Genomic DNA, 24,047 nt, shown 5'->3' on the forward strand with positions numbered 1-24,047 from the left:
TGGGCGGGAGTCCTTTCGCCCAGAGCGCTGAGCGCCGCAGCCTGCGCCGACCCACACACGCTTCCCAGCCTCTCTTCCTCCCGAAGCAACCGAACGGCTGGACTCCAGGTCCCCTCAAGCACTGGCCCTGTGCTTCCTCGGTGCGTCCCCAACCACATGGGCAAGACACCAAAGTGCACGCGAGGCACAGCGGGGCCAACCGCTTCCCCTGCGTGACGCTGGCCACGCCCAGAAGGAAGGAGACAGGGTCAGTCCCCACACACAACCCTGTGCGAGAGGAGGGGACCTGGGAGGTCCTGTCCATCCACATCACCACATGCTCTTGGCCCTGAGTCTGTCTCATGGTCACGGCCCCCTGAACGTGGCCCCTCGCTCCACACCCAGCCCAGCTGAGGGCGGGAGCACTGGGCGAGCACTCGGAGGCAGAATGACGGACGCACCCTGGGTCGCTCAGACCCACAAGTGGAAGCCAGAGCTTCTGCATCCAGACCTGGGAGCTTCCCGCGGCTCCCAGCCCCTGCGAGGGTGTGGGCGGCTCCGACGCAAGAGCCTGCGAGCGAGGCCCACTGGAGGGAGGCCCTGACCTGCCTGAGGCCAGGGCCCCGGGGCTCCGCCTGCACCCCTTCTCAGCAGCCACTCCCAAAGGCTCCCACCAAAGGCCACTGGGCTCATCTTGCCCCTGGGAAGATGGTTGGATTGAACGCTAAGTGGAAGCACCAGTCAGTGAGGTGGGCTGGCTGTGGACACGCGGCCAGCGGGCTGTCCCCCCCCACCCCGGGGCCAGCTCCCCTGCCAGAGGCCCTGGGCGCCTGCTCGCCCCCGGCTCCGTGTGCGAGGCTGGCACCCGAGAATCTTCTCTGCCAGGCCCTTGGACGGGGCGTCCGAGGGCGACACGCGCTCTTGCCTCCGAGCAGCGAGTCCCCACCGAGCGCACCGGGGCCCTCGCTGCGACAAGTGACGGCAGTGAGGGATGACAGTGACGACAGGGACCACAGGGACGACAGTGTAGCAAGAGCTGCGGCCCCGGAGCGGCCCAAAGCGCCTGCGCCTGCGCCGAGTTAGGGGCACACCACCGTTGGGTGCTGGCACCGAAGGAGGTCCAGGGGGGTGGTTAAGGGAGGGGAGGTGGCAGAAGGTGCTCATGTGCTGCCGCTGAGGAGACAGGGCCGGGGTCTGCAGACAGAGCGGGACCTGGGGCGGCAGCTGGGCTGGGGGGAGGGGATGCCGCCCAGCCTCTCACAAGACCTCTGTTTCGCAGCGAGACCGTGCATGTTCACCTTTGCAAAGCAGACAGAGGAATGCCTGGCTGCAGGACTGGGGCAGGGGAGGGGCATTTCAGAGCAGGACTCCCCGCCCCCAGGGGGGTGGCACGCGCAGGAGGAGCCTGGCCGAGCCAGGTGCGGAGTGGCTCTGCACCCCGCCACACACGTGTCGCAACGGCGCCTCGCTCTCCAGGGCTTAACGCTCTCCCAGGCCTCTCGCCTCTGCTCCCGGGACACCAAGAGCACGAGCTCCCACCGTGCATGCCAGGCTGGGTGTGGGGGGTCCAGGGATTGAGTGGTCCCCGCCCACATCGCACCGGGAGCGCCTCACCATCAGGAATCAAGTTTCACTTATGTTTGGGTCCCCAGCACCTAGGACAGCGCCTGGGGCAGACGAGGTGGTCAGCAGCTAGCCCGTGCTGCGTGAATGGAAAACTCCACCCACCAAGGAATCTGCACACTCCACGTGGCCTGAGGGGACGGCGACTCCTGAACCTGTGTCCGAACGTGGGAGAAAGGGAGAGTAACGAGAACCCCTCGGACCGGCGCGGGCTGGGCGGAGCGCGTGGAGACTTCGACAGGTCGCCGAGCCGCACCCCTCAGGAGTGCGGGTGTGTCATCCTCTCCGAGGCGGGGCAGGGGGCCGTCCAAACCCAGGTCACCACGTGGCCACGGCCTCCTAGGTGGGCGCCGCCCTCGTCCTCACGGGTCTCAAACTCACGGTGCTTCTTTGGAGAGTGTGCACTGAAAGTGTCTTCTCAAAACGCAGCCAGCCCCGAGTCCGGGCTCCCCGGACGCCGAGGGAGAAAGCACGGGCAGGCACGGGTGTGCGCGGGAGGCTCTGAGAGGGCAGCGTCAGCGGCCGCAGAAGGTAGCAGGAGGCACAGCAGCGGGCCACTCAGAGCAGCGTGGCAAACCGCTTAGCCCCATGAGTCCCCCTGACCTGGTTGCTACGGCAACGGCTGGAAACAGCCCTCCAGACAGACAGACTGCCGGGGAGCACACTGGGCTCTGCAGCCACCCCCTCCCCGCCCATCTGTCCCCCCCAGCGGTGCAGCCTGCCTGGGTTTGCAGGGCGAGACAGCAGGCGCCTAGCGAGGCCCACTGAGCCGTGCTGAGAGAGCTGGAGAGCCACACTCGGGAAAACGAAACTCGGCCACAGTCTTTCCCCAGAACTAAAAATTAACTTAAAAATGTTCTAAAGGCCGGAATGTTAGCACCTGAAACCATAAAACTCCCGGAAGAAAACGTGGGGGACCGGCTCCTTGGCGCAGGTCTTGGCGACGACTGTCTTGGATCTGACGCCGAAACACAAGCGGCACAGTGAACGGTGAGCGGCGCTGTGTCGGAGCGCACAGCTCTGCGCGGCGAAGGGGGCGGTCAGCGGAGTTCAAAGGCAACTCTCGGAGTGGGAGGAAACATCCGCACATCACGTCTGACGCAGGGTTGCTAACCAAAACGTATTAAAAACTCACACAACTCAATAGCAAAAAAAAACCCCAAACAATCCCATTAAAAACTGAGATCTGAACGGACACTTTTCCAAGGAAAACACCGCGGACCAACAGGTGCGAGAGAAGACGCCCAGCATCACCCGTCCCCAGATAAATGGACACCAGAGCCACACCGAGGCTCCAGCTCGCACCTGCCACCAGACCGGCCGTGCCAGGCGCAGGCGAGGAGGTGGGGGCGTGCGAGGAGGTGGGGACGGGGAGCCCCACCTGCTGGGGGCGGTGCTGCGGACTGCAGCGGGGGAGGGGGGCATGGGAAACAACGTGGCGGCACTTCAGGAACTAGACGCAGAACTACCATATTCCAGTGTCGCAGGTTCGATTCCCAGTCAGGGCACATGCCTGGGTTGCAGGCCATGACCCCCAGCAACACATTGATGTTTCTCTCTCTCATTCTTTCTCCCTCCCTTCTCTCTCTAAAAATAAATAAATAAAATCTTAAAAAAAAAGATTATCTCATTAAAATAAAATAAAAAAAAAGAACTACCGTGTTCCGAGCGCTCACCCAAAGGACGGAAACACCAACCTGAGAAGGCGCGTGCGCCCCCGTGTCCACGGCCGCACCAGTCCCAGCCGCCAAGTCCGGAAGCAGCCGCCGTGTCTGCGCACGGCCGCACCCGCGTGACGGGGCATCGCCCGGCCACAGGGAAAAGGGAATCTCCTGCGGCGACAGCCTGCCCGGGCGGCCCTGGCCTGCGGGCTGTGGTGCCAGGTGAGACGAGAGGGAGAGGCAGGCCAGGCTGCCCGGCCTCTCGCGGCCTCTGCCCGGCGACCGTGCTCACCACGGCTCCCACAACACCCGCGTCGCCGCCAACAGTCACCGGCCCTGTGACACAGCAGCTCGAGAGCCTTAAACCAGCCGCGCCTCTGGCTGACGCACCCCGGACCAGACGGCGGGTCCAGTCCGAGGTGGAACACAACCCCGAGTGTGAAGGTGGGCGCCGGGGGGAGGCCAGACGCGGTGCCAGCCTCCTCGACCGGGAGGGCCGAGCGGGAACACGCCCCCACCGTTCCGGCAGCACATCCTCGGCATGACACCACCGCGGGGCGGGCGCCCGGCCCCCCCCAGGCCTCCCTGCGCACGCAGGCCGGAGATCCTCACAAGTCACCCGTCTTCTCCGGGGCACGGCGACGCAGGCCCGCGCCACCCGCCAGCACGTGGTGGGCGCGTGACACGTGTCCCCAGGGCAGCTGCCCGACACGGACTCTGAGAACCGCCAGGCGGCCCGGGGTGCACCCAGCCAGGGGCCTCCGGGCTCACCCGCGGGCGCGGATGCGCACACACGATGCACTCACAGGAGCGTTGCTTCACTTCTCTCACAGGGTCCGCTCCCTCCCCGAGGCCCACCGGAGCCCCGGGGGCAGGGGGCAGGGGCTCTGGGTGCTGCCCCTCCCCGGCTGCCCACACCTGGGCAGTGACTGGCTGTGCTCAGGGAGCCCTGACCTAGGACATTCCAACCCAGTGCGGAAGCTGGGCCGGCGCCCCAGCGACAGCCTCTGCAGCAGCCCGTCCCCTTCCCCCGACTCGGGCGGGTCCAGTGTGTGTGTGGGGGGGGGGGGGCTCCACGGAAGGAGTGGAAGGACGGCCTTCCCCTGCCCCTGCGGGAACAGCGGTGGGCCCGGGGAGGGCCGCCGGGCAGCGTCAGGGGCGCCGGGAGAGAGTTGGCGGAGGTCTGCTCTCCCCCCCTCGGGCCCCTCGGGGCAGTTCTCAGGCATGTCTGCAGGACGCCAGCTCTCCCTGTCTCCGGGGGAAGACCAGAGGCTGACCCACGGGGCTTCCACGTGAGGAAAACAGACTGTTCCCGTCTGTCCCCAAACGAGTGACGTGGTCAAGCAACAAAGCCCCCCACGTCACAAAACACTACGTTTAGCTTGTGTCTCAGCAAAACACTTCCGCCTGCTACCGGAGCGGTGCCCGGGAGAGCCCACGGCCCGCACGCCGCCCCGAGTGCTGACCGTGCACACTCTCTCGGGGCCGAGCGCCGAGCCGGCTGGCGTGCTCACCGAACGTGCACCCCAGCTCGCCGGCCCACGGGAGGCTGTCAGAGCTCCGCCCCGAGCGGAGTGAGAGGAAGGAGGCGACCACACCCTTGCCACCTCCCACCACCCCATCACCTGAAGTCCAGAAACGTCTGCAGAAGACACGCCCATAAGGACGTGGTCAGGTGTCACCATGAAGGACGGAGGGTTCCACGGCCCCTGGAACCCGGGGTGCCCATTGCCCACCCCCCGTCTGTGTCTGGGGGCCCCGAACCCTTCCGCAAGTCCGCGCTGAGGTGCGGAGCTCCGGGGAGACGCGGAGGCCGGCGCGAGGCCCCGCGGTGGCCGGCGCCGGAGGGAGAGGGCCGTACTCACCCCACTGCAGGGGGGCCAGCTGCAGGTGCTCCAGGACCAGCTGGCTCAGCAGGCCTTCCACGCTCGCCTCGCCCGTGCGCTTCAGGGAGGGGTGGGCCTCGGTCAAGGAAAACTCGGCTCCTGCTGGGCCCCCGGGACAGGCGCAGGGGTTCCAGGAGTTTCTAGACAGACTCCCAGGAGGGAAACCACCCACAGCGGAGACGAGCCCCCCTCAGCTCCCGCGGTGGTCTAACCAGCCGTCACACATCCCCCGCGTGTGCAGAAGACGGGGCCCATCTCCTCCCACCCGAGCACTGGTCCCTGGAGCCACCGCGATGCACCGGGTCCAGTGAAACCACTTGAACCCGACAGCTGTTCCTGCTGGGGGGGCGAAGAACACGGCGGGGGCGGTGGGGGGGGTTCCTGAATAAAGCCCCCAACCGTGGCTCCCGGTCCAGTGCCACCGAGTGCGTCCCTGGACACGCGCCGGTTCCCCGCCGGCTTCCTGTGTGCCGCGTTCTCCTTCCTGTGGTATGACACACAGCTCACGGGTGGGCTCAGTGACGGGGGGCCCCCGCGGAGGAGCTCGTGCCGACTCCCGCCAGGTAGCAGCGGACAAAGAAATCAGGCTCAGAAACGCAGCCAACGGACTCCCCCAGACACCAGTGGGCAACAGCCACCGCGGTTCCTGCGCCCGCACGAAGGAGGCCACCACACTCAAGTCACAGCCAACAGGGGACAAGGCAGCTCCTGACATTCTCAGCAACCGGGGAGCGAGGGCGGGCCCTCCTCTCTGCTCTGGCAGGCTAACCCCATCCCACGCACACACAGTGGGTCTGAAACGAGACGGGGGCGGGGGGAGCACACGGCACACTGGAACAACCAGGTGTGAGCCTTGAACTTGGGAGGCGTACTTCTCGGCGAAGCTGAGACTACGGAAACGGGCGACTGCACCGCCTCGCCGACCGGCCGGCCATGTCCGGGGAAGCCCCGCAGGGGGAGGAGGGCAGGGCCAAAGCTGGCTCCTCTCACTGCCACGTGGCAGCTGAACAGGGCGGGGTGGGGGCGGCAGGGGCGTCTGGAGACTCTGGGCCCAGCTGTGAGTCTTGGTGCCACCGCTGGTGGGCACGGCTGACTCACTTCAGCTCTCCAGGTCTCAGTTTCACCCTCTGTAAAGTGGGCTTAACAGCAACGTGCCCCGGCAGGGGCGTCGCCAGAAGCAGGTGTCACCCACAGGCAGCCCGGCTGAGGCCTCCAAGGGAGGCCGGCGCTGAGCAGCCGTGGGGACCCGGCACCCCTCGGCCCCACGGTCTCTGAGAAATCAGGTCCCAGTTTCCTCACGGGGAGCCAGCACGGCGGGGAGGCTGGCAGGAGCCCTGGTGTCCGGGTGGCGTGGGCGCTCGGAGACGGCCTGCACAGCGCTGCCCCGGCCTCAGTCACGGTGGGCACCGGTGACCTCGCAGGCAGGGCAGGACCAGGGCCTGGGGACCCTCCCCGAGGCTCTCCCCGCCACGCCAGAAGGGGCCCCAGCCCCTCTTCTCAGGAGAAACACCCGCCAAGCCCTCCCGCCACCCGGGGGTGGTGCACAGCCGGCGACTGGCGGACCAGGAAAGGGGCGTGCACAGGCTGGGCCTTGCTGGAGACGAGATGAGCTCTGGCCACACCAAGCTCCAGGACAGAGGCCACCTCCCTGCCCGCGTCTCCCCTGCCCTCTCCCACCCGGCCTGCCCCCAGGGTCGCAGGCTGGCGGGCGGGAGGAGGGGCGCCCAGGCCCGTTTTCTGCAGGATGGGGGGCGAGAGGCTTCTCTGTTAGGACTGCAGGTGCCTTCACACCCCCTCCCCGAGCACGGGCGCCGGGGCGTCCGTGGTTGTCTGCGGCGGGCTCCCTGACTCCCAGGCAGCTGTCATGGTGGCCGGAGCTACCGTTTCCTGCCCCCCCTCAGCGCCCAGGTGGCGTCACCTGTGCAAACAGCGTGCTCTGAGCAAAGGGCAGCCCCCGGCCGCTCCCGGAAGTCCGCCGCTCCCCGACGGGAGCCTCGGGTCCCGCACCCATGGGCTGGGAGGGCCTCCCTCTGAACGGGGAGCAGGACACTGCTGGGCCCTGGCCAGTCGCGGAGGAGCAAGCCCCGCTCTGTCCTCCGAGAGCCCCACCCCGGAGCAGAGGCCGAGGGGGGCCCGCCCGAGCTCCGCAGCCCCAGCCGGCCCCCCTCCGGTGCGGCTGGGGGGCCCACATCACCTGCCCACTTCCTTGCAGGAAATGAAGACTTCCGAACGTGGCATCCTGCCGCCTCTGGGTAAAAACACCATGCCAGGCCCCCGGGGGGCGGGGCGCGGGGGGCGGCACCACGGTGCTGGCGGAGCAGGCGCGGCGCCTGACGGACACGCTGGCACGAGGGGCTCTGAAACGGCCCGCCAGAGGAGCGAGTCGGCGTGGGAGTCACCGCAAGGGTGCCAAGTGGCACCGGGGCTTTGGAAACCGTGCCAGCGGCATCTGTCCGTATTCATTTGCTTTCGGGTGCGAGCCATAAAATTATACAGCCAAGCTGATAAAGCTAATTACCTGCACCCACAGGGCCCCCTCCCCGAGTTTGGCCCCATAAGCCACCAAAACAGGGCTGTGTCGGAGCCCGAACACACAGACGCGAAGCTGGCTGGCCCGCCGGCGCGGCAGCTGCCTAACCAGCCTCCACTGCAGCCAAGATTACAGGGTCGGAGTGACGGTGGCAGGGGCGGCCGCCGGCAGTGTCTCTCAAATACACGGGCCCTGGCGCCTGGGGCAAGAGGCCGATAAGCAGTGACGACGGCAGCACTTCCTACCGTCACTTCTACCGGGAAGGTCATTTCCACAGGGCTCCCCGCGGGGCAGGCCCGTGGTGACTGGGGGACGTGCACCTCCTCGATTTAACCCCCACGGCTCTCCTGGTAGACTTGAACATGGAGAACCTGACAGGCAGAGGCTGGCATTTCCACCTCCGAGAGCTTCTGGAACTCGGGCCCACGGGACGCTGAGGAAGCCGACCCAGCTAGGTGTGGCAGGAGCGAGGCAGGCTGACCCTGGGCCCACACTCTGGACACCACCCTCAGACACAGGACACCTGGCGGCCAGGACACACGAGGGTCCCTCTGGGCTCAGGGGCCCCGGCTGCCATGCCAGTCAGCCCCCCGACCCAGCCAGAAGCTTGGCGGCCTCCTTCCCCCAGCCCAGAGGCAGCCGGCCGGGAGCTCTCCACGGTGCTGAAGAGCCTGCCTCCCTGGGAAGCCCCTTCTGGTCCCCTGGGACAAGCAACTACACTTCCAACTAAGTCACAGCTCCTGCCCCCGGAGGGCAGAGACGGTGGCCCTGCAGTAGGAGGACTGTGCCGTCATCTGGTGCCGACCCAGGCTTGGCGAGTCTCCCGGATACTGCCACACGTGATGACTGACAAGCCCCTACGCCTGAACCAGGGGCAAGTTCCCAGCTCAGCTTGGCCCAGCCCGCCCTCCGCCTCTGGGGCCCCCATTTCTGACACACTCCTTTCACGTGCCCCCACCCCTGCCACGCCCTGCCTCAAGGACCCCGCCGAGTCACTCGCGACCCCTGCGGGTCACAAGCCCAAGGAGGCGATGAGTCGCAGTGCCCAGGGTCCGCGTGCGGCCCTGCTCAGGCCGGCAAAGTCAGCGGGCGGGCAGCCCCGCCTTCCGAACCGCTGGCTTCTGCAAGCTGACGGGGCAGAGCCCGGAGGACCGCGTGCGGCCCCGGCCCCGGCAGGGTCGGGTGGGGGCCCTGGTCAACGGCACTGTGCCTGGCACACGGCAGGTGCTCCCCAAACGCCTCTCGGATTCGCCCCAGCCCTCCCCCTGCCTGGCCGGAGCGCTGGCCCTGTTGGCGACGTCCGGCACTAGCCGCACAGGAGAGAAGGAGGAGAAGACCACCCAAGGTGAGAGCCCCCCTACTTTAAGAAGCCCGGTCTACTGTGCAGGGATCTGATCTGATCAGGCAACCACCGTTACCGGTTAAATTCAATGAACCGGCCGGTATTTGCGCAGGGCCCTCTTGTCCGCAGGCATCCGCAGGCACGCCGTCTCGGTTACCCTGCGTGTCGCGGGAGCCACGCATGCTCGCTTCTGAACCTTTGGAACACGGCCAGACGCCGCCCCTCCCCTTTTCCACCCGGCCACTGGCAGTGACGTATTTGGGGACATTTGCGCTGTTCTCAGAGGACCACTAGAAGCCGCAGAGCCGCACTGGTGACCCTGCCTGTCTACGTGACAAGTGTCCCGGGACCCCCGGCACTTCAGAAGACACCGACTGTTCCGTCAGCTCTTCCCCGGGGCCGTGCAGCCCTGCGGGAGACTGGCTCTTCCGAGCCTGCTGAGCCTGCCGAGCCTGCCGGGCCTGCCGGGCCTGCCGGCACCGGGCTCGGAACACCCCGCTGCTGCACACGGTCTACTGAGCAAAGCCGGGAACCGTCCCGGGCCGCTGCTAGGTGAGCGTCCTGGAGGGGTGCTGGGGAGGGGGCTGCACCTCGGCACCCCAGGAAGGCGGGCTGCCTGCACCCACCTGCGGGCTCTGCAGGGGCGACAGGGGCAGGGACTCCGCCCGGCCCCACTTCAGCTCAGATCAAGGAGCAGACTGTCGTAACCAGAAATACGGCCGATGGGAAGACGCTCTGAGTGATTAACGGGCCTCCTCCCCGGGACGCTCCTTTCCAGTCTGCGTGGTGAACTTGGGGAGTGCCATCGTCGGGGGTTCCCCTCTCGGGAGGGGCGCCAGCATCACGGCTCCACCCCCTGGCGTCAGTGACCCCACGGGACGGCGGATGCCTGGCAGTGCACGAGCTCCCAGGGAGTGTGCCGGGGCCCCATGGCTGCGGGTCTCCTCGGGCTGAGACAGCACGGGGGCAGCTGAGGGGGGCCGCCCTGCGGGGTGGGGCAGGGCGTGCGGGGTGCTGTCTCCTCAGGTGTATCTGAAATGTGAGGGTGCACTGCCGGCTGGGGCAGGGACGGCAGCTGCCCCGCTGCTCCCAGCGCAGAGCCCGGAGCACGGGCCCCCAGGCCGGCAGCCGACACGAGTCCCAGCTCTGCCACTCAGCGGCCAGGGGACCAGCAGCAGGTTAGCGATCCCGGCCAGACCTGCTTTCCCTGCCGTGGAACGTGGGTAAAGAACTCCATCGGGTCCCTTTAAGAAGCGAGTGAGCAAACCTGTAGAACTTGTGCAGAACGCACCTGGCGTCCCGTGAGCGCCACACTGCAGCCGTGGAGCTCTGTGGTTGTGTCATCTGAGACACTCACGCCCACCTCAGTCCCACCAAAAGTGCACAGAGTGTGTGCAAACCCCACGTGCCCCCAATGCACAAACACAACGCGCACACACACACACATGCACACACCACACCCAGCTCACCACACATGGGGTGCACACAGGCACACACTGCACATCATACATGCACCACACCACACATAGCTCCACACACAGCATGCACACGTGTGCACATGCACCACACACCTCACCACATGCAGCACACGCACACGTGCACATGCACGCACACACACTTGGGACAGTGGCTGGCAGGCTGGGGAAAGTCCTCTCCGATTCTCATGCGCCAGCCAAGTCCGCAGTCCACGCTCTCCGTAAGCACACCCCGACTCCTTGGGGGGCCATTTTGGGGTGTGCCTGCCACCACATGTGTTCTAGGGGGAAACAGCGATGAGATCTGGGTCCTCCAACCTCCCCCCCTTCCCCCGCCGAAGGCCTCACAGCCAGGGCAGCTTCCCGGCACCGACGGGCAGCTGCAGAGCGTGTGCACTGCGGGACGAGCGGCCTCCGAGCCAGGTGGCAGCCCACGGCGACGAAGGGCGACGAACGCCAAGCTCCCTGAGGGCGAACACCACCTGCGACTCTGCCTTCTCCCCAAGACGATCAGGGACTCGGCTGCCCCGACGACGACGACAGGAGCTGTGGGCACTGAAAGTCACCCGGGGGGAAACCGGTTCTCCCAACGCGCTCAGGAGCCCCAGGGCACGCCGTGCCCCGGGAGCCCTGCTCAAAGCCGACTGCTGCACAGGGGGCGGAGACAGAGCTCCGTCCGTCAGGAAGCGTCTTTGAGAACAAGCGAGAAGCCAGCTGGCGAGGCTGTAGGGCTGGCCCAGGTGACCCAGGGCGGCCCCACCTCTGTGCAAGGGCTGGGAGGAGGGGCCAGCCGGAGGCAGACTCAGTGAGACGCCGGCACGGTGGCACCCCCCTCCAGCCGTCCTCCTCGTCACCCCAGCCGGGGGCACGGGGGTGACAGCCCTGCACAAAGACTCTCGGGAAGCCCAGCTGAAAACTGACGGTGAGAGTCGCCGCCCCTGCAGGGCTTCTTGGGGGCAGAGAGGGCAGTGCGTGTGTGCGAGGCCGAGACTGGGGCTGGGGCACGGCTACCCCCGACCCGCCCCGGGACGCAGGGCCCTGCGCTCCAGGAGGACACCTCGCCGCCCCACACCCTACTCCCCAGTCATGCACGTGTCTGGACCTCTGCACCCGCACAGACCCTCCATCTGCAGCCTCGATCCCCGGGCGGCCGAGACCCAGTCTGCTGCCGGCGCCTGGAGCTCCCCCCGCCGCACCCTCAGAACGGCCCGGTGGCTGCACCGGTCTGCAGACGGGGCAGGGGCTGCGTGCTCGTCAGACACCCGCCCCTGCCCGCGGCCTCGGTGGGGTCGGCTGCGCTCGTCAGGACACCCGCGGGGCTGGGCATTGGCACTTTGGCAAGGACCTCGCCGACCCCCGGAAAGCTCGTTGAAGGGAGCTCCGCCAGGAAAACAAGCACACTGGGAGGGGTGCCGGTGGCACGCTCGCTCCCGCCCCTCCTGTTCGCACCGCGGGGCAGGGGCAGGGCCGCCCTCCGGAAGCAGGCACTTCCAGAGCCTTCTGCCCGCACACAAAGGGCTCCTTTGTCACCAGCTCCTTGGAGACACGGGCCTGCCGGCCTCAAAGCCACTCCAGTCTGCACAAAGGAACGTGCCTCGGCCTCTGACCTGGGCCGCCTGCAGACCGCAGCTCCTCTCCCCAGGCCCCAGGGGGAGTCTGGCAGGACCCGAGACGGCCCAGCAGAACCGACAACGTGTGAACAAGACAGTTAACATGCATCCACATCAGAGTCGCCTCTTCCCAGGGGCGTTCTCGGGGCGAGCTGTCCTCTCACCCCTGGGTGGACATCACCCCCTCCGTGAAGGCCTCCCTGACTGCCCCGCCCAGCAGCATCCCTCCCCTCGGATCCTCCCGGCCCTGAGCACAGCACTCCACCCTGCTCCCTGCAGGGCAGGCGGCCCCAGGGGACGCCCTCCCCGACCGACAGCCCACAGAGGCCTCGTCCTGCCCTGCGGCCCCCTGCGGGCCCAGCATGACGCCCGGCCCAAGGCCGGCACCCCGCGGCGACTGCTGAGTGAGCGCAGAGACAGGAGAGGGCGTGGGCTCTCGGCTGAGGGCCCACCGGAGCCAGGGGCGGCTCTGAAGCCCAGGGCCGAGCAGGCTACCTCGCCGACACTCGCACAGCCGCCCTCCCGAAAACCTGCCGGCCCTGCCCAGACGCACAGTCTGACTGCGCCCCGACCCCTGCAGCCTGCGCCCAGCCGTCAGTTTGCGGAACTCCTCGAGCCAGCACTGAGGGGCGGGTGTCGCAGCCTGTCACCACCTCGCACACCAACGCGTGCAAGGAGCACGTGGCCCGAGGCCCCTCCGCGGTGTGAACCAGCACCTCGCTAGCAAGCCTCGCCGAGGGGAGGGGCTCGGAGGAACACGGGGTCTTCAGCCCCCTCCCAGCCGTGCCGTCTCTGAGCTCCCCGTGGCCCAGCGGCAACGGCTCACCCCCTTGGGCCCCCTCACGGGTCACAAGGCCCGCGCCGGGCGCACCAGGCTCCCCGGCCCCCGTGGGAAGGATATGATTCGCCAGCGGATGCCCAGCTTGCTGTTGATCTCCAGGCCTCGCGCTTCCTGCCGCTCTTCCTCCAGCTGCCTGGAACTTGCAAACTGCCCCTTCTCCCCAGGGGACTCGGGCAAACTCTCGAAGTTGAACTTGTCCACCTGAATGGCCATCCTGAGAGGAGGGAGAGACACAGGAAAGATTTGATCAGGAGGGCGATGCCTTCAGCTGCTGGTGGGAGAGCCGCCACATGCCAGTGTGAGACGGTGTAGTGGATCATCACCGTAATTCACGAGGGACTCGTGCCAAGAAGATGAAATGACAGACTCCCGCGGCGGCTCCGGCTGCAGAGCCGGTGCCGCGCACCGAGCAGGGCTGCAGCCGCAGCCTCAGACCCCGACTCGGAGGGCCCAGGACCCCAGATCTGCATCACACAGGTGGGTGACGGGCGGGGGGGGGGCCTCCCATGTCCAGGCCCTGCAGCCCCGGCTCTGCCTGCACAGTGACCAAGAGTGCACCGGGGAATGGGTGGACGGCCCAGCCAGACCCAGCGGGCTCGCGCCGGCCCCTGGGGCTACCCCCTCTAAGGAGCAGGAGAGAGACCGGCACCCAGGGAGTGCAGCCAGGAGACTGAGCCTGGGGAGGAGGTCCCCAGGCCGTGGGGGCGCGGGAAGGAGCCCTGGCCCTGGCCAGCCCTGCGGCGTCAGCGCCCTGGGGGAGCGCACGACTCCGGCACGGGCACGGACGACACGGCGCTCTGCAGCCACAACTGCGCTCCGAAGCCGCACCCACTGCTCCGCTGTGATCACAGAAGCAGGTGCTGGAGACAACGGGGAACGGGAGAAGCGCACACGCACGGAGGAGACAGGGCGCTCAGCCTCTCGCTCCCCAGCGTGAACCTCCGGGGGACGGGCAGCTCTCCGGGGGACGGGCAGCAGGCGGCAGAGCCACCGCAGGGTCGGCACAGTGCCCGGCCACACAGGACGCTCTCCGAACAGCGGCCGGCTGCCGCCGCGGCCGGCTGCCGCCACGACCGTCTCTTCAGCGGTGCAGACAGGAGACGGGGGCGGCGAGGGGAGGCACTCACCCGAGCGTGTGCGGGACCGGCTGCAGACGCCGCGTGCCCTTCGACCTCACCCGGCACCCCCGGTGCTGCCGGCCACCCCGACAGCCCCACCACTCCTGCCGCCGACGGTTCTGTTCGTCTTCGATGAGTCAGAGTTAAATAAAAATTAATGCCGCTACTGGATGCCAGTTTTTGTGTTTGATTTTACGGCCAAATGTGACAATAATAGTCAAGAGCTGGCACCAAAAAAGGTGCTGGGGTTTTTAAAGAGTCCATTAAGAAAGAAGCGCTGGTTGTTAAAACGCCATATTGTGAGACTCAGTCTCTGAGCCGCTGATGACCTCGCCGGGGGGGGTCGCAACGGCGGCCGCGGAACACAGGCCGGGGCGTCGGACCTGGAAGGGCTGCCCGCGCATCGTCCCGCTGCACCTCCACTGGGGGGGACTGACGGCTGGAAAGCGGGGGTTCGGAGCGCGAGCGGCGCCCACCCAGGGGTCTGCGAGGCCGGGCAGGACGCCAGCCCCCGCCCGCGCACAGCAGAGCCCAGCCCCCGCGGGAGCAAGCCCCACCCCCCGGCCGGCGTCCCAGCGAGACGGGGCTGCCGGCAGCCAGGAGGGCGGCAGGCACACGACACCTGGGTCACGCCCCGACAGGAGAGACCTTCCTCCTCGAGCCTCATAGACCAACTATGGTAAAATATATATATACATATATAATATATGATAATAATAAAATACAGTAGTTACTTAATAAAATGAAATATTATGTAAAATAATACATAACATATAATATACATATAAGTATATAAATAGGAGCTATAATATATTTATATACTTACACATCATATATAAGTACATACATATATATATTCCTCCCTTATCATTGTTTTTAACTGAAGAGGAAAACCAGGCCGTGTTCTGAGGCCCCAAACCCTCGCGCCCCCCCGAAGCGCGGTCAGCCGTCACGCCGACAGCGCACCAGGGCAGCGGTGGACGCTGGGTGCTGCTCGGACCCGACGGGGGACACGGGAAGGGACAAAGCCGGGGAGGTGAGCGGGGGCCTCGCTGCGCCTGCACCCGTCGCCCTCCCCACTTGCCCCGTCGGTGGTCACGGAGCCGGGCCTGGGCCCGCGCTGGGAGGACTGCTGGAGCCCGTTTTCAGGAGACAGACCAGACAGGAGCGCAGAGCGGGGGGACGTGACGAAGGCGGCGGGGGAGGGCACCACCCGGGCCCCGGCGGGGGCTCGGCCGGGCAGGGCGCTGTCCCCACACGCCAGGGTTGCGGTCGGATCCCTGGTCGGGGCGCGAGCAGCACTGACCAGCGAGCCATCGGCGAGTGGGACCACAGGTGGCGTCGCTCTCTCCCGCCCCCTCCCCCCCCCTCGCTCTCTCAGACCAGTAAGTAAAAACTGATTTTCGGAGGGGAACGCAACCAGAGGGGAGAACGCGTGTGAGCGTTGGCACCTGTCACACAGGCAGCCCCTGGAGCGGGCCTGCCCTCTCCATGGAGGAGACGAGGAAACCGAGGCGCAGGCCACGCCGGGGCCGCCGGGGGTCAGGTCCACACGGAGCCTGGGAGGGTGGGGCCCAGGGCCAGGGAGCCCCGGGCGGCCAGCCGCAGGCCCCGGGGGGGGGGGGGGAGGGCGAGAACGAGGGAAGACAACGGGAACACCTCTGGCGGGCCCTCCCCGTTCGCTGGGGGGAACGGATGCAGGGGAAGCAGGCGGAAGCCCCCGACACCTGCGTCTGCGAGGGACCCCGCAGTCTCCCCCATCAAGCTCAGCAGAAGCAGAGGCCGCCGCGGGGCTCAGGCTCCCGGAAATAGCTCCCGGAGCAGCCGCGGGTGGACGCGATGGCGGGCAGGCAGGCAGCGTGTGGGCGCCGCCGGTCTCCGAGGCAGGTGGAGATACACGGGTTACGCGGAAAGACAGCAGGCACCCTCCAGGGAGAACGCCCGTCCACGGCGCTGTGCCCACACATGCCGCCGCTGAGCCTGGGCACGGGCCCTCACCGTGCGGCACTTCCCGCAGACCTGGCTCTCGCAGTCTCGCTCCACCCCACAGCCACCTGCGCCATAAACGCCACCCCTGCTGGCGCCTGGATCCTCCCTATCCAGGGGAACCGGGGCCTGGGGCAGAGGGGCGAGGGTGCGCTCCAGAGGCGGACGCGGCCCTGTGTCCTGCAGCACGAAGCCCCTCAGGTCACGGTGGGACCGAGCCCAGCTGCCCGGCTCTGTGACCCGACGGGCCGCAGGGAGGAGGGGGACACAGCAGGTGCCTGGGCCGCCCCCACTGGACGCTGCGGCCTGGCCGGAAGACCGAGTCCCGCTTGCAGCTCTCGCACTGTGACCAGGGAGCGTGTCCCAACACCGTGACCCTCCAGCTTGTCACCTGTGAGTGGGCACGTTCCCCACCTAAGAGGAGGTGACCTGTGGATGCACTGGGGCAGTGCATTCTTAAAGGGCAAGCCTCTCAGAAATCCTAGTTCTGTCACTGCTGTTGCTCTCACAGCCACACCTTCCCACAGGCACCTTGAAAGCAGTGTCCCCGCCCCAGACACCTGCTCCCTCTGGCCCGCCTCCACCGGTCCCTGCTCCCTGCCACCACCCCTGCACGGCCGTGAGTCCTTCTCCCCTCTGCCCCGCAGGTCTCAGCGGCCACAGGGCACGCAGACCTGCCCGCCCTGTCCCCAGGCCCCGGGTCAGCCCCGCCCCCTCCCACAGGAGCGGCCAGGACTATCCGTCACTCCCGGCTGGCTCAGCCCAGCCTCCGCCCTGCCGGCCTCTACCCCTGGTGCCCGGGAGCCCATCGCACTGAGCACACGCTGCCCGGTTTCTAGGGCGCCGCCCGCCTCGAGAGCAGGGCCGGGCGGGTGACAGTGCGTGAGGAAGGTGGGCACGGGCCACTCGGCCTCCCGCGGGCGCTCCTAGAGCTCCCCAGGCGCAGAGGGCCCGAGGAGGCCCGGCGGAGGCAGGCAGGCAGCAGCAGCACCCCTGCACCTGAGGGCGAGGAGGCGGCCAGGGGCAGAGAGGAGAGGCTGGTGGTGGGGCCAGTGTTCAGGCTGGCGGGGTGGCCCCAGGCCAAACCAAAGTCGCCCGCAGGAAGACACAATTCCTGAGGGGTGACTTCTGAAAGGGATTTGTAATCAGACGTTGCCTGATTATCGTCTGTGTGCAAACTGACACGTACATAACCTTCAACAAACAGCGTTTTCAAGAAAAATACAGGATCTATTTATAGAACACAGCCCAAGAATTAAAGGAGATTCCTCTAGAAAATAAAAATTAGAATGCATTTCCAGAAGGCCAAGATTCTTTCCACGAGGCCTGAGCACCAGGGCGAAATAACACGTCCCAGCGAGAATCCGGAACGCAGTCCGTCTGAGCCCCTCCCCCCCAGCGCCCGCACGGGGGCCTCTGTGCTGAGCACCCGGGGAGCCTGCCTGCACGCAGCTCCCGTGGAGCCCCCGAGTGCGGGCGCGGCGACGGCTGGTTTCCCAGGTGGAGTGCCTGAGTCTCCGAGGGAGCTCCCAGTCTCACAAGGGTGACCCAGACCCCATCGGGAGGGGCCCGGGGATGCTGGGTGAGGAGGGAGGGCACTGACCACGCGCCTGGCCCACCGCAGCCCAGTGCACCGGGACCTGCGGGTCAGCAGGCTGTGAGCGGCGGGGCGGGGGGGGAGCGGAGCGGCGGAGGGGGCTGGAAGGAGGACAGGGTGGGGCAGCAGCCCTGGAGTCTGGAGTGAGGGCTGGGAAGGACGGCGCTGGCCGAGGTGCTGAACCACTGGAGCTGGGCGGGGCCTGGGTGAGGAGGGCATGGTGGCCACGCGGAAGACCCTGGAGGCCTGAGCTCCAGAGGACGGCGGTGTTGTCCTACAGACTGCAGCGGGCGCCCACCTCCCGCTCTCGGCCTGGCACCGAGAGGTGGCTCAGGGAGGGTTTCTCCGCGTCCTCTCGGAGCAGCACTGATCCGCCCACACCTCTGTGGCCCGGGCCCTGCCAGGGCGTCCCCCGCCTCACACCCCTCTCCCCGCCTCAGCTCCCCTCCTGACCACCTCCCACGCGCCACCTTCCCTGGGGAAGCACGGACCAGCATCAGCACCGTGGGCGGACTGCTCCCCGACGGACAGAGAGCTCGCTGACCACCAGGCACGCACCCTGTCTGCCTGCACCTTCCTGGCACCCGGCACGCTGTCCGGCACGGGGCAGGTGCTGCAGGAAACACTGGCTGAACTGAGCGGCCCCCGGAAGCTGTGGGCGGCGCTGCAGCACCACCCTCCCGGGGGAGCCGGCTGGCTCTGAGGCGGTGGGACGCCCCATCCTGTTCACAAAACACCTCAATCATGCTGAAGCAGACGCCATTAGTAAAAAAGTGCTGTTCCGTCTAATTACACATTCCATCGATTCTGAACTAAACTCCGTATTCTCTAAATTAAACGAGAAAAGCAAACAAGGGTGGGAAGTGCTCGGACTCCCCTTGCAAACCACGGACAGGTGTGTGCCAGGCTCGGGGAGGAGTGCCGCGTGTCCTCTCAGCTGGCCCCCAGCCCAGAGCCCAGGCGGCTGGTGCAGGCACGCTCGGGGCCACGGAGACATGGAGACCGGGGCACCCTTCCAACCCGTGCCATCCAGGTCGACTGGCGGCCGCCTGGGGCCTTTTCTTGTCCTTCCTGGAAACCAGGACCACCCCGGAGTGCGGCCGTGCGGCTGAGGATGCCCCGGCCGCAGGCTGAGCCCCGGGTGCACGTGCCGACAGCGGCAGCAGCAGCGGGCCTTGCTTCCCCTGCCCACCACGCACACCCTGCGCTGGGCCCGGCCACGGAGAGCAGAGGGAACCCAGAGGACACAGGACACACCAACTGCCCGGGCAGGTCCCCAGAGCCCATCCCGCTGCCTGGGCCCCCCCGCCTGCAGGCCCCACCTGCGGGGCTCACCCCCACGCCCTGCGCCCCAGATCAGCCCGCACAGCACGGACGCGGAGAGCCGGCCTGAGGCTTGAACTCCGTGCACCCGCCCCTCAGCCTGGCCCAAGTGACACGGGGTGGGGCCGACCCAGGGTGCACAGGGGCCAGCGGGCGCCACTCACAGGCGCCGGCCGTGTGCCTCTCTTCCCCACAGCGCACGCCACGACGCCGCGCCGGGAGCTGAAGCCGGCTGCCGCGGAAGCACCGGCCCCACGGAGCCTGCCAGAGGCTACCGGCCAGGGCCGGCACAACTTACTGGGTCACGACTGGGCAGACCAGAACCCGGGGGCAGGGGCGTGGGAACCTGAGCTGGAGGGGCCAAGGCCTTGACCTCCACCCGAGGAGGGAGGCAGAATTCACGGTCAGACCGCCCGCCAAACCAAACCCTCGGAGTCCTGCCGGGGCTTGCAGAAAGTAGCGCTCCGCGTCAGAGTCCACGGAAAGCAACACTCCCAGCGTCCAGACACAGTGTCCAACACCTGCCGTGCGGAAGGAAGAACAAAGGACACCGACCCGGCCGCAGAAAGCGGCGGCGCCGGCCCTGAGGCGGTCCCGAGGCCGGGGCTGCCGGAGCCAGGCTCCATGCGAGCTAAAATAAAAAATAGAAGTGGAAAGAACAAAAATAGGAATACACAATCAAAAATATTTTAAAAGGCAAAAGGACATTTTATAACTTAAAAATATAATAACGTTCGAAGAAGCAGCCCCCACCCCGTGAGGCCCCGGCAGCACGGTGGGACAGATGCACCGAGCGAACCTGGACGGAGGCGAGGACGGGGGGGGGGGGGGGGGCCGCGCACCCGGCCTCGTCCACACGGAAAACCTGTGACCTGCGGAAGCGAGCCACAGACAGTCTTCCCGACACGGAGCTCAGACAGAGGACCGGCCCCGGACCCCACGGGGAACGCGCAGAACTCAGTGGGGGCATCGTGGCCCCGCCCCTCCCCGGAGAGGGCGCGCAGCGGGCAGTGGAGGCAGGAGGAGACGACGGTCGGCCTCAGCGGTCACCGAGGAAACCCGGGTCCAAGTCCCCACAGAAACGCACCCGGCAGGACGCCTGCCGAGTCGGCGTCTGACTGCGCCGAGTGCCGGTGCCGGCAACGGCGCGGAGGAGGCTGTCGCAGAGCTGGCGGGGCCTGAGGGGGTGCGGCCACCGGAGGAGGGCTGGCGGCCTCCTGGACAGACACGCACGGACCTCACAGTCCCACCACCGGGCACTGCCGAGAAAGGAAAATACATGTCCCCACGCACGGACGCGGAAAGGGTGCTCCGGTCGGTCTCACGGTGAACCTCCAGTGCTGCCCCGGCCACCCACCACCCACCACCCACCACCCATCACCCTCAGGGCATGGCACGTCCCTGCTGGGTCCAGGCGCCCGCCGCTGGGCGGGGTGGGTGCAGCTGTCCTCCAGGTCCTCCTCTGTGCGTCCGGGGGCACCAGCGCCGTGCAGTCCCACCCCGTGCGGCGCCCAGTCCACTCGCAGGGCCTCTGTGGCTGAGCCCACACCCCGTGGGCATGCCACCGTCTCGGAGGCTCCCTGCAGGGCGGACCCCGCGCCACCTCCCGCCGGCCCCTCCCACAGCCACTGAGGCGACGCCTCGGAAGGGCAGGCACTGCACCCGCAGGAGACGGACGTGCTGTGGGGAGGGCGGGGAGCTGCGAGGAGCACTCGGGCGGCGGCCGCGTTCCTCTGTGTAAGTCTGTGACCAGCGGGTGCTCGGTGACACCGAGAATTACCATTAGCTCTAGTGGTTAGAATTTAAGGTGACTGTCTTAAAAACATGACGACCGATGGACACCACGGTGAAGGTACAGCGTGCTTTTTGGTGGCCTTCCCTGGCAAATGGCGCAGGCGCAGGCAGGGCTGTGCCCGCCGCACTCTGCGCCACGACGTCTCCGGAGCGGCGCGGGGCACAGGACAGGGTGGACGGTCAACGAGCGGCTGCGCCCAAACCTGAGAGCCGCCACGCCACCACGGGACCTGAGGGGTTGTGGTTCCGCAGCCGCCGGCCGGTGCCTTCACAGCACGGCCGCTCCCAGGCACAGTGCCGGCCTCGCTGTGCACAGCGGATGAAGAAACAAGTGAAACTCAGACAGAGCCGCTCAGGGGCCGGTCCCGCGCCACCGCGGCCCAGGGTCTGGGGCCACAGCCGTCCCCCATCTCGGTCACAGCTGCAGAGCCCTCAGTGCGTAAGGAGCCTGTCAGAGTCCCCGCAGGGCCGTCCGTCAGGCGGTGACAGCGCCCCTCCCTCGAGGGCCTCGTGCTGGTTTAGAAGCTTGTTATATGGGAGGAAGCCGCACAGCGCTGACCCGCACCCCCAGGAGTGGCTGCGGCTCGGGGACACCCCGCACACTCCCCGCCCCGGCACAAGTCCCAGGGGGGACGGCGGTCGGCCACCAGAGGCCGCTGCTGCGAGGCTCCCAAACCCCACCGGGGTCAGTGCGCTGGAGGGCCCGACCGGGGCCGTGTGCCGGCTCAGGTACGAGAGAGAGGCGTCCGGTGAGACGCCCCCATCACAGAGAGCAGCGGACACGCGGTGCCTGCTGACGGCGGGCGGGGCACACGGGGACGCGGGGACACTTACCGCTGGCACTCGCCCGCGTGCAGGGTCAGCTCCTCGCCGCCCCGGGCGCTGACTGTCAGCTCGCGCTCCGTGGAGTTGAAGGCGTCCAGGAGCAGGTGGCACTGGCGGGTGCTGTGGGGGAAAGGCGAAGGCGAGGTCAGGGTCTTCTGACAGCCCCAGAGGGGAGGCAGACTCTGCGTCTTTCTCTTCCCCGGAGACTGCCCCCGACCTGAGGGCGTCGGGAGTGCGGGTTATCACGCCTGTCACGTGCTCCTGGCCCGACAGAGGCGCGAGACCCGCCCCGGGCAAAGCTGAGTGCACTGACGGGTGGGCGTGCGGAGGCACCCCCCCCGGCCCCGGGTCCCGGGTCACGCGCTCACAGCCCGCGGCGCCCCGTGCAACCCGGCGGCCGGGCCGGGGGAAGGCGCCTCGAGCCCTCCACACCTCGCAGGGGTGAGGACGGAACGCCTGGCGTGCAAGCGAGGCGGCCAGCGGGAAGGCCCTGGGCTGCAGTGCCACGGGACAAGTGCCACGTCCCTGTCACCACCCCGTCAGCCGACGTTCGCCGGGCGTCCCAGGCCCCGGGCCAGGTGCGGGCCCGAGTCCGGGGACGAGCGTGGACCACAGTGGCTGGTGTGCGTGTCTGCGTGGGTTCTCGCACTCCCCCCTCCTCCTCCGGGCTGCAGGAGACATGGGAGGAGGCCCTCGCCCCCGCCTGAGCCCCCCCTCCGTCTCCTCGACTGCAGGGGACAAAGCCTGGCCTCGGGCAGGGGCAGGGGCAGCGGCGTCGGAGCTCCTGCGCACACGCTGTCGCGTGCTGTCCGACACTCGTCTTCAGGGGCGGGTTCGCACCGTCGCTTCTGGGTTCCTTGCGGGGGGGCGTCTCCCCCAGAGGCTCAGCGCTAGGACACGTCCATTAGCTGTGCGCTGCCTGCGGGAGGCCTCTTCACTCAGCTCACAGGAAAAGGAGCTTTCAAGGATGATCCATTCTGCCTCTGTCATAACTTCATGAAATCTTTAATCACAGCCGAATCTTCCAGCCGAAGAGGGGGGCGGAGGGGCACTCCCCAGAGGAGGAGAAGGGACGTGCTCCTTCGGAGCAGGAGGGAGAGTGTCGGCTGCCGGTGTCCTCGCGGCCAGCCGCCAGGACGGACCTCGGCCCCCAGCCGGCCCCTGCGCCCCGTCCTCCTGACGCACGGGTGTGGGGCGTCGGCCCTGGGGCTTCCTCACGGGAGGTGCTGGCGGGTCTTCGCCTCCTGTTAGTCGTAAGAGGGTCTCCTTCCCCGAACGGCAGTGGCGCCCACCCGTGTCCCCACTCCGCACCCTCCCACACCGCGCGGACGATGCTCTTTCGAGTTGCTCTCCGTTGAGCACGGAGTGGACACTGACCCCCGCTCACGCTGGGGTGTGGGGAAGCCCAGCAAAGCTTCCTGGGAGATCTGGACAGGGCAAGCCCTTGAAGGGCAGAGCCACCTGCCGGGGCCGGGGAGTGGCCAGGGCCCAGAGGCAGAGGAGAACCTGGAGAAGAGCGGGGGAGGGGAGGGGGCTGCCGGGGAGGAGGCGCCCCCCAGGAAGAGAGCGCGGTGCACGCATGGCCTCCTCGAGGTGGTGGGTAGCACTGCGCGCTCCACAGGGAATCGGGAGGTGTATCCGTGAGCCCGCCCGGCACGCCGACACCTGCGAGGTGCCCGCTGTGGGCACGGGGGGTGGGGAGAGGGAGCCCACCACCGTGTATCACCGGCATGCTCCTGAGCTGATGCCCCGTGGGCCGCTGGGACTCTGTCCCTGGTGAAGACCGGAACACGCAGCCCGTGGCATTACTGGGGGCTCCGGTGGGGAAGGTGAGAGGGCCGGGCAGAACCCCCAGGGGGCTGTTGGGACGTGCACGTGAGGGCAGGGGCACCCCTCACTCGGGGGCAGTCGGTGCGGCAGGAAAGGGCAGAGCGTGTCACCACGCCGGCAACACGGTCCCCCTAATTGCCCTGCACTGACTCTGCCGCAGTGCATCCGGGACGCCCCCACGACAAGGACAGAGTCTACCCAAAAACCTCTCCCCCCGCCCCCCGCCTGCATTCAGGCCCTGTCTGCAGGCCTCCTGGGGCCGCCCGGCAGGCAACACAGGCAGCCACGGCCGCGTGCCCCTGTGGCCAGGTCGGCGCGGTCTTCTAGAACTCTCTGAGCCTGTGTAGTTTCTCGTTCCGTCTGCTGCAGAAAGGCCTCGCAACCAGTCTCAGGATGCAGAGCTTTCCGCAGGTCTTAAGGAGGCCAGGGCGCTGGCTTGATCCTGTCCAAGGTGGAGGCAAACTAGAACAAGAACCCGAACCTGCTTCTGGTGCCACCAGGGCCACGCTGAGTCACGGGGCCTCCAGCGTCCCTCGAAGACACAGGCGCCTACTCCACTGGCAAAGGCTGTCCATTCTGAAATGATGTTTTAAAAAGCAGCCTGTCTACGTCCACCCACCCCAGACT

General features: G+C 67.4%; 1 protein-coding gene across 2 annotated transcripts in view; it reads right to left on the reverse strand.

The window, feature by feature from the left end:
• Positions 1–24,047, reverse strand: part of TRAPPC9 (trafficking protein particle complex subunit 9) — a 160,854-nt gene that overhangs the window by 33,076 nt on the left and 103,731 nt on the right. For both annotated transcript variants that reach the window (XM_045861310.1, XM_045861309.1), the window contains 3 exons: positions 21,600–21,710; positions 13,008–13,161; positions 5,129–5,219 (listed from right to left, as the gene is read on the reverse strand). In XM_045861310.1, coding sequence (XP_045717266.1) covers positions 5,129–5,219; positions 13,008–13,161; positions 21,600–21,710 — 356 coding nt within the window. The remainder of the gene's footprint in view (positions 1–5,128; positions 5,220–13,007; positions 13,162–21,599; positions 21,711–24,047) is intronic.

Source organism: Phyllostomus hastatus, unplaced genomic scaffold, assembly GCF_019186645.2.
Source record: "Phyllostomus hastatus isolate PE091 unplaced genomic scaffold, TTU_PhHast_1.1 phas_scaffold_21, whole genome shotgun sequence".
Lineage (NCBI taxonomy): Eukaryota > Metazoa > Chordata > Mammalia > Chiroptera > Phyllostomidae > Phyllostomus > Phyllostomus hastatus.